The following is an 8,813-nucleotide window of genomic DNA, read 5'->3' as shown; positions in this document are numbered from 1 at the left end:
TATCGGGTTTGGGGTTTGGCCTAGCTATGAGAATCTGCAATGGTGCCTCTGAGGAAGGATGGACCTAAATTTCTCAGATGACGACAACAGTGGCACAAGAAACCCTAGTTGAAGACGTATCTTGCGTGGAGCAGAAAATAGGTCCCACTATCTATCTGTCATGCCCCAAGGTCATGCCCAACTACACTGATTGGGCCTTCTCTCTGGAATGGGCTATCGGGTTTGGGGTTTGGCCTAGCTATGAGAATCTGCAATGGTGCCTGTGAGGAAGGATGGACCTAAATTTCTTAGATGACGACACGGTGGCACAAGAAACCCTAGTTTTTTTTAGAAAAGGAGGACGACCCCCGGCCTCTGCATCTAGGCGATGCATACGGCCATTTTATTAATTATTGACACAAGACCGTACAGAGTCATACAACAATAAGTCTAAAGCCACCAAAACAAGCAACAACTGTCGCTATCCCTATCCAGTTGATGTAGGGGCGCTGAAAGTCTGGGCCTAATACCAAACAGACCACGCAGCCAAACCTAAACATCTAAAGACTTGAGGTCCCACCCAGGACGCCTGCCTGGTATGGGCACCCACCAGTCCGGCGTGCTTCTCAACCAGGACCCCTGCCGGGTATGAGGCCGCCGCAGCCGCCTGCCACCAATCCATCTTCAGAGCTGTACTGCTGCACCGACCTTGCCAGGCCTATCTTCCATCAATGCCACCATGACGCCAGACAACTTCCACCTCCTGCACGAGTCCATCTCCGCGCATCAGACGCCGAGTCTCCACAGCGCCACACCGCCGAGATCCGCCACCATCAATGTGTAAGATGAAGCACCGCTCCACCAAAGTCGCCGTCCTCTAGTCCCTCGAGCCCGTGTGCACCTCCAAGAATGACGCCCCCAGGGAGGAAACGACACCAGAGAGCCGCCGTCATCCGATCTACTGATCTAGGGTTTCCCCCGGAGGTAGCAGAGAGTGGCCTTGAACTTCTCCACGATGATGCCTTCAGGAAGGGAATGACGCAGACAGCGTCGCCATCACCGGCCTTGGCAATAGCCAATAGCAGGTTTTCACCCGGATCTGATCGAAGACCTCCATCCCTCGTGCACGGGTCGCCGCCATCCTTGCCGGGATCTGGATGATCCCGCTGCTAGATCTCAGCAAGGAGAAGCCCCCCACCGAGACCCGCCGGCCGAGCAGGGGAAGCCGAGACCGCGCCCGCAGGATCAGATCCGCGATGGATCCATGCCCGCGCCGCCGCCCCGGAATCAGCCCCGCGCGCAGCTGCCACCGCCTGCCGAGGCTCGCCGCCGCGTGCCCCGCGCCCCGCCACCGCTCACCGAGGCCTGCCTCCTCGCGCCAAACCGCGAGCGCCGCAGGACACCGCCGCCTGCCGCCTAGATCCGCCGCCCGCAGAGGAAGGGGAGTCGGGAGAGGGAGTCCCCCTGCCGCCGCCGTCTTCCACGCGGGTTTCACCCGGCGGCGTCACCGGCGGCGGCGCGAGGAGGGGAGAAGGAGAGGACGGCGGCGGCCCTAGGGTTGGAGAGCCCCCAAGTCGCCCAGGGCGGGGGCGACGCGAGGGACGCGACAAGAAATCCTAGTTGAAGATGTATCTTGCGTGGAGCAGCAAATAGCCCCCACTATCTATCTGTCATGCCCCAAGGTCATGCCCAACTACACTGATTGGGCCTTCTCTCTGGAATGGGCTATCGGGTTTGGGGTTTGGCCTAGCTATGAGAATCTGCAATGGTGCCTGTGAGGAAGGATGGACCTAAATTTCTTAGATGACGACATCGGTGGCACAAGAAACCCTAGTTGAAGACGTATCTTGCGTGGAGCAGCAAATAGCCCCCACTATCTATTTGTCATGCCCAAAGGTCATGCCCAACTACACTGATTGGGCCTTCTCTCTGCAATGGGCTATCGGGTTTGGGGTTTGGCCTAGCTATGAGAATCTGCAATGGTGCATGTAAGGAAGGATGGGCAACACAGAGGAGGGCATCGATAAATTGATACGCTTTGAACCCTTCTGTCCTCCCGCTCCTATTCCTCACCTATATTCTACCTGTATCTCACTCCTTGTTGTTGTTTCTCATCTGAAATCCCTCCTCTTGTATCCCAAAATTGGTAAGGATCTGATTGTTCATCCCATCGTTGTGTTGGGGTCGTGACACTATCTTAGGGTGAATTCATTGCCCCATTATCTATCCAAGGGGTGGTGCAAAAGATCACCGAAAGTCTCCCCTAGTGTGGTGGGGCATAGAGGGATAGTCGGGGTGGCAGCAGCAACGGCGGTCGGGGGAGGTTGAGGGGAGGGCGAGGCGGTGGGTGGTGGAGGCCGTCGGTTAGGGCGGGGTAGGCCGGGGGCTGCGGGAGGAAGAAGGGAGGGAGGTTGAAGATGAATGGTGCAATCTGTTTCCGAACCGTTGGATTAAGATCCTAGTGATTCCTGTGAAACTGAATGATGGATGAAAAAGTTTCATCCCAGAAAAAGTGAGTGAAGTCTATTTTGAACCTTGAATTTATACGGCTGGTCCAAATCAAACCCTGACATTTCAATCCCCGAAATCGACACCCTGTGCTCTCCGATCCCGCTCAATCTCGACCCTACATCTGTTTGGCAGACCAGGAAAATGGTTATCCCGGCCGGGATCAACGGCTACTCTCACTGACTACATTGGCTCACTTGTCAAATCCATCTTCCATTCCCAACCCTCTCATCTCGCTGGAAATCAGCACACTGTGAGAGGAGATGTTGCAACTGTCTGTGTCGCCTGGTCTGCGAGGGTGCTCGACGAGGCCGGGAGCAAGGAGCCCAGGGATTTCGAGACAGGTGTGGAGCTGATGACAATGGCGGGCCCCATGAACGTCCATGACTTAGTGCCGCCGACGCCGTGCACGTACATGGGTCTGCAAGGGTTCGGCTGGAGGATGCGTCAGCTGAGACGACAAGGCGGGGCAGGGTCTGGAGCGGCTGATGTCCCATCACAAGGCTCAGGCGGGGAGCCGTCGATTGCCGGAACTCATAGACCGGCTGATCGCCTGCCGTGGCATGGCCATGCCGGCGCTGGGAAGGACGGCGTCACAGACCTCAACATCAAGGCGCTACTCTCCATACGCACATAATCGATGCGCTCACCCTGTAAATAACGATACAAGCATGCTGCATGCATGCATCACACATGTACCGTCTAAGTGCAATGCAAATGCAGTACGTGTTCACGGCGCTGGCGAAGATGCTGGCAAACCTAGAAACACAGATACTCCGACGAGACTAAGAAGAGATGAACGACGTGGTAAACTGTCGCGCCTCACATACCTTTGCGCCATCTGCAAAGAGACCATCCGCAAGCACCTCGACGCACTTGGGCGCCACGTCGACGTATTCCGCAAGCTCGAGCATTGCCTGCTGGCCGGCTACAGCGCGAGGCACTCCTTGCTCGATGGGCACCGTCTCCTCATCCAGGCCAACGTTTGGGAGCTCGCCGCCGCGGTCACCGCGTCGGTCTTGGAATGCCCGCGCCGCCCCTCCCATTCTTCATGCACCACGGTCGCTTCAGGACGCGTGCTCATTCGTGTCTGTGTCCTTGTCCATGCTCACCGAACGGGAAGCTGTACTGAGGCGTGCAGGCCACATGATACTGGGAGGCAGATGTACATGCACTCGTAAGTCACAAATTCAACAAAGACAAAAGGACATGTACCACCGCTGAGCGTGGAGGAGTAGGCGACCGACGACGCCGTCGATGCAGCCGACCCAACGATCGCCGGCGCCCGTGCTAAACGACCACAAAGAGAAATAGAAAAAATGTAGATATGACATGTGGGGCTATATAGTCAGTGACAGTAAGAGATTATCCCGGCCGGGATTATCATTTTCCCAACCTGCCAAACTAGTCTGTACGGGTCTAGGGTTGGGATTCATCCGGATCAAATAGTACAGGGTGCTCATGGATTGGGAGGTTAAGGTTTAATTCCGACGAACCATATGAATTCAAGGTTCAAAACATACTTCACCCGAGAAAAAGTTGCAGAGAGAGAGAGAGAGAGAGAGAGAGAGATAAAGGGTCACGTAAACGTGGCTCCGCATCCATTTTCATCCTTCCAGAGTGAAACAGCGGAGGGTGGCTACAAGATGCCAAGATCCACCACCACCATAGATCCAGGAGTGGCTGGGACCCCGAGAGCAGCCGACCAGACACTGTCGTCAGAGACTAACCCCCATGCACACCACAGCACAGCAGAGCAGCGCCGTCCGCCGTAGAAGAGAAGGAAGAGATCGGTCGGTGGATGCAGGTCAAAGACACGAGCACAGTGCGCGCCGAGGAGGAACAGTTGCTCCCCTAGAATCAGAAACCTGTAATGACTGTGCGCCGCACGTCCAAACGTCATGCATAGTTGTATCCACGCATGCATGCTGCCCTGAATATGTGGGCGGCTCTGTTCCAGAGGCCCCATAGCCTTTGACCACCACCACACCACACCTATGCCCCTATCCTATCCCAGCTCGTCTTCACCAGCACGTTGGGTCGGTGCAAGTGTAACCTGTTTAGTACTAATCAGCGCGATAACTTGCTGGTTCGAAAAGTTGGCAAAGCTCGTACTACTAGTACTACGTGTAGATAGAACATTATGGTTCTTTTGGATGCACAATGATCCCTCCCGATCCATATGCATCCTGGTCCAGCCCAGCCAGCGTTGCGTCAAAGCGAGCGAGCGAGGAGTGTGCGTGTGTCGAATGATTGAGGAGTAGTGCCCACTGTCCAAAAGGGGTGCAAGTGCCAAGCGCATCCACGGTGCACTGCACGACACGCTTCATCCCGGAAGAAATAATTCACCTTGCCATTTCGCCTTGGTCGATTGGATGTTTCACCACTCCGGGCAGAAGGGACAAGGTTTCAGCGTCCCCGCCCCCCGCTTTTTTCTCTCCTCTAGCGGCTACTAGAGTGTAGAGGCAGGGCAGAGAGCAGACACCGGGATCCTACTCGCTGTAGGATTTCCCTGTTCCGCGATGCAGGAAAGGGGAGGAGCGAACCTTCCTCTTCTGTTCGCGTTTGGAGGTTTTTGATCCATCGATCGATCGAAATGCGCACGAAAACGGAAGCCCATTCCGCCATGTTTGTGCTGGATCCTACTGCTCCATTTCATTCATGGAGACAGGGACTAGATAGGCCCCTCGCCATGATATTCTGTTCCATTCCGGGGCAAGTGTGAGCTGCTGAGCCTGCTTGCTTGCTGAGCTCGGGTTCCTTTCGTGTCCATCCATGTCGAGCCATGCGGCACGTACAGTGCTGTGGCAATCTGGCATCGCGATTTGTATCCGTGCCCAACTAATTGGGAAAACGATGTGACCTAAGTGGCTAATTAAAATCATCAATCAATCAGTGTGATGAAATCTTCCAACGAGATTCAGAAAAAAGGTTTACAGCAAGGCGAGAAGTAAACTACGTAGGATCAATTGTAGGTGGTTCATGATGCTTGGCCAAGCTGGGTTGCCAAAAATTCACGTTCAATGAACGGAAAAAGGGAGCTACTCCTCCTACGCCGTTCATTCACGTAGGTAGGTGACCCGACCGACCAAGGGACCAGGATCCCTGCGGTGGCGTGAGTGAGATCGAATCAACCTCACCTCTCACTTGCAATCAGAATTCGATCGGATGCGAGGTTTGTACAGCACGGTGCACGGGCCCTGCCGTCCTGGCCGCCGGGACCCGAGCAGCACCACACTCACCACACCACCTATTTATATCGACGTTCCTCTCACTCTTCTTCTAGGTAGCAGCAGCTCTCACATCGCATTCTGAATCTCTGACATTGACAAGAACTTACTTTCCCTTGCCGATCCAGTAGCGAGATGGAGGAGGAGGAGGCTTCGGCGGAGCTGATCAGCCCCAGGATCTCCTTCTCGCACGACCTCGCGGTCTTCGCCGCGGCAGCGACGACATGTCCGGGCACCACTCTGCTTGAGCCAAGGCGGTCGGACGCGTCCCTCATGTCGCGGCGGAGGCGGCGGCGCGCGCCAGAGCCGGAGTTCGACTTCGCCAACGCGGCAGCCGCCGACGTCGCGCCGGCCGACCGCCTCTTCGCCGACGGCAAGCTGCTCCCCGTGCCGCCGCTGCCGCCGACTACTCCCCACTCACGCGCCAAGCCGCCCCAGGCCGCGGCGTGGCAGAGGGCGCCGCGGTCGTGGGCGTCCCCGTTCGCGCGCAGCAGCAGCGTCAACTCCGCCGGGGCGGCCGCGTCGGGGGCGTCAGGGAGGTTCACCTGCCCGGCGTTCCCGCTCATGCGGAGCCGGTCGACCGGCTCCGCGGCGGCCACGGTCGGCGCCCACCAGCGACCACATTGCAAGAAAGTCGCTCCGACGACGACGACGGCCGCATCCGTTGGCGCTCACAGCGGCAACAGCGGTGGCGGTGCGAGGTCGGTTTACTACTACGGATACGGCGGCGGCAGGAACGGCAGCGACGGCCATGGCGGCGGCGGGGTCCGGGTGAGCCCGGTGCTGAACGTGACGTCCATCGGCACCAGCGTGGTGAACATGCTGAGCCACCTGCTCTGCGACTGCGGCGAGAAGGCCGGCAAGCAGCAGAGCAGGGGCTTTGGAGTGCGCTGCTGGGTAACCAGATAGTAGTACTAGCAGTTGTACTACAAGTTAAGCGCACTCGTTAATTACTGATTGATTGTCCACTTGTCGCCACTGTTGCTTGTAAGTAAGTAAGATGGAAAGATGAATCAATCCATGTGAATCGTGACCGATTGATGGGAGGAGGGCCCTTTTGGTTGTGTCGTTGGTTAGTGGCAGAGCATGTGGTGTTGTGGGGAGGAAAGAAAGACCATTGGTCCGATCCACCATGAGAGACCGACGGAGTGCATGAGCCGGCCGGGTTTCCTGCGGGGCTGGGCTTGCTTGGCGTTGCAGCATGTCTCTGTCTCTCGCACGGAACACACAGTCTTATTGACTTGCAAGTGGTATCATAGTTTATCATGTGTCAATCAAGAAGTGTCATCATGGAACTGAAGAAAACAAGAGAGTATATGTACTCCCTCCGGTCCTTTTTATTCTGCATATTAAAATTCTCTGAAATCAAACTTCACAAAGTTTGACGTATTTATATGAAAAATATCAACATCTATCATCCTAAAATTATATAATATGAAACTTTAAGTCATGACACATTTAGTGATATTGATTTCAAATTGTGAATGTTGGCACTTTTTTCTACAAAGTTGGTCAAACTTTACGTGACTTGACTTTAATCAAATCTTATATGCGAAATAAAAAGGACCGAAGGGAGTACATAATCGTGTGCTTGTTTGGTGCGCAAGACGTCAGTCCCGGCCCGCGTTACACTTTGCAAGCGATCCGAAGGGTTTCCTCGTACTTGCATTCTTCGCGGCGTGTTCCAGTAAGCTGATCCTAGCCGTTTGCGGTAAAAAAAAAAGCTAATCCAAGCCGTTGGTAGGACATCGAAAGCGGCGCTCTGCCTGCGTGTCTCGCCGGCAGCGCGACCTGGAAGGCGGCGAGCCTTAACTACGGGAGGTGAGGATCACCGACCGGCCACTTGCTGGGCGGCGGACCAGGCCCGCCTCAAACTCTTGGAGGGTTGGAATTTCGCTTTACAGGAATCTGGAGGGCTGGAGTGAGGATCGTGCGGCAATCCTGTTAGCAGCAATGCTGACTGTTACTCCCTCTGTAAACTAATATAAGAGTATTTAGATCACTGTTTTAGTATTTTAAACATTTTTATATTAGCTTACGAAGGGAGTACATGGTATTACAAGGTTAGTTTTGAGTTGTCAATCTTGTTTAATATGGTTTTACGTGCATCCTCAGATCAGATGTCCCAGGCCGGATGGAACTTGTCTACACCAGGGTCGACGGAGACGAGCTGCTGATGAGCTGATGGCTGACCGATCAAACGCACGGGGTACGTAAATACAAGGGCCACGGGTGATTATTGCTTCGCTTGTGTTTGTGTGTGTGTGTGCGTGGTCCATTATCAAAAGAGATTCCTATAAATCCAATGAACAAAGCGAAAAGTAGTAATATAAGAAGAGGAAATAACATAGTATTTCCCGTTTCATGCGGATAGGCAAAAGTGTTTTTAGCCCCAAAAGACGTAGTAAAGGATCCTATCCCATTTAAACGACGTAGAAACAATGGATGGACCGTGCTAATAAATCGATGCTTGTAAGATAGGCTTAGTATACATGTGCGCCATGGATCTGTAGTTCATGCAAAAGCTTCAATAAAGTATTTACCAGAAATTTGACCGTGATCAGTTCTTCAGAACAGAGGATCCAATTGTTGTTTTTTAAGCAAGGTATGGTTAATCAATTTTTACACTAAAAAATAATTGTTTCTAACAGCTTGCAAAACGCACACACAAATCCAAGGGGATTGGTTTTGTTGAACCTGTGCATGATAAAGTACAGCAGCGTTAGGATATATAACTTATCGTAAGTTACATGGGTTAGTTTGAATTACATACGCAAAGGTGTGCGCACGCTAAAAATCAATATGAAAATATATAGACAAATGGTTATAGAACCTGCATGGCATGATAATAGGGCGGTAGACATCATCACAAGAGCTACTAAACAGCAGGGCTCTTGTTTTGTTCTTGATAAGTTCCATGAGGAAAGGTTTCTTGTTTCTTTATTTCTACGTAGGACTGTGATATTTGGCACACGTGTGCCACATAGCTAAAACTATCACACACACCTTATTCCTTCCCTCTAAGTACAGAACAACCCCCTCCCATCGATCCCTCCTTCTCCCGCAGTCTCGCTCGAGAAACCTGCTTCTCCCGCA

At 53.6% G+C, this 8,813-nt stretch overlaps 1 protein-coding gene across 1 annotated transcript; it reads left to right on the top strand.

Annotated features, from left to right (window-relative positions):
- Nucleotides 1-5,728: 5,728 nt before the first annotated feature.
- Nucleotides 5,729-7,017, top strand: LOC119271011. The gene has a single exon (XM_037552985.1). The coding sequence runs from the start codon at nt 5,853-5,855 to the stop codon at nt 6,624-6,626; it is 774 nt and encodes a 257-aa protein (XP_037408882.1). The 5' UTR covers nt 5,729-5,852; the 3' UTR covers nt 6,627-7,017.
- Nucleotides 7,018-8,813: the final 1,796 nt, after the last annotated feature.

This window comes from Triticum dicoccoides, chromosome 3A (genome assembly GCF_002162155.2).
Source record: "Triticum dicoccoides isolate Atlit2015 ecotype Zavitan chromosome 3A, WEW_v2.0, whole genome shotgun sequence".
Lineage (NCBI taxonomy): Eukaryota > Viridiplantae > Streptophyta > Magnoliopsida > Poales > Poaceae > Triticum > Triticum dicoccoides.
The sequence above is the reverse complement of the archived record's forward strand: the minus strand, read 5'-3'. Positions and strand labels throughout refer to the sequence as shown.

Coding starts and splice junctions, on each gene's coding strand:
- LOC119271011 (XM_037552985.1), top strand. CDS start 5,853: ATGGAGGAGGAGGAGGCTTCGGCGGAGCTGATCAGCCCCAGGATCTCC.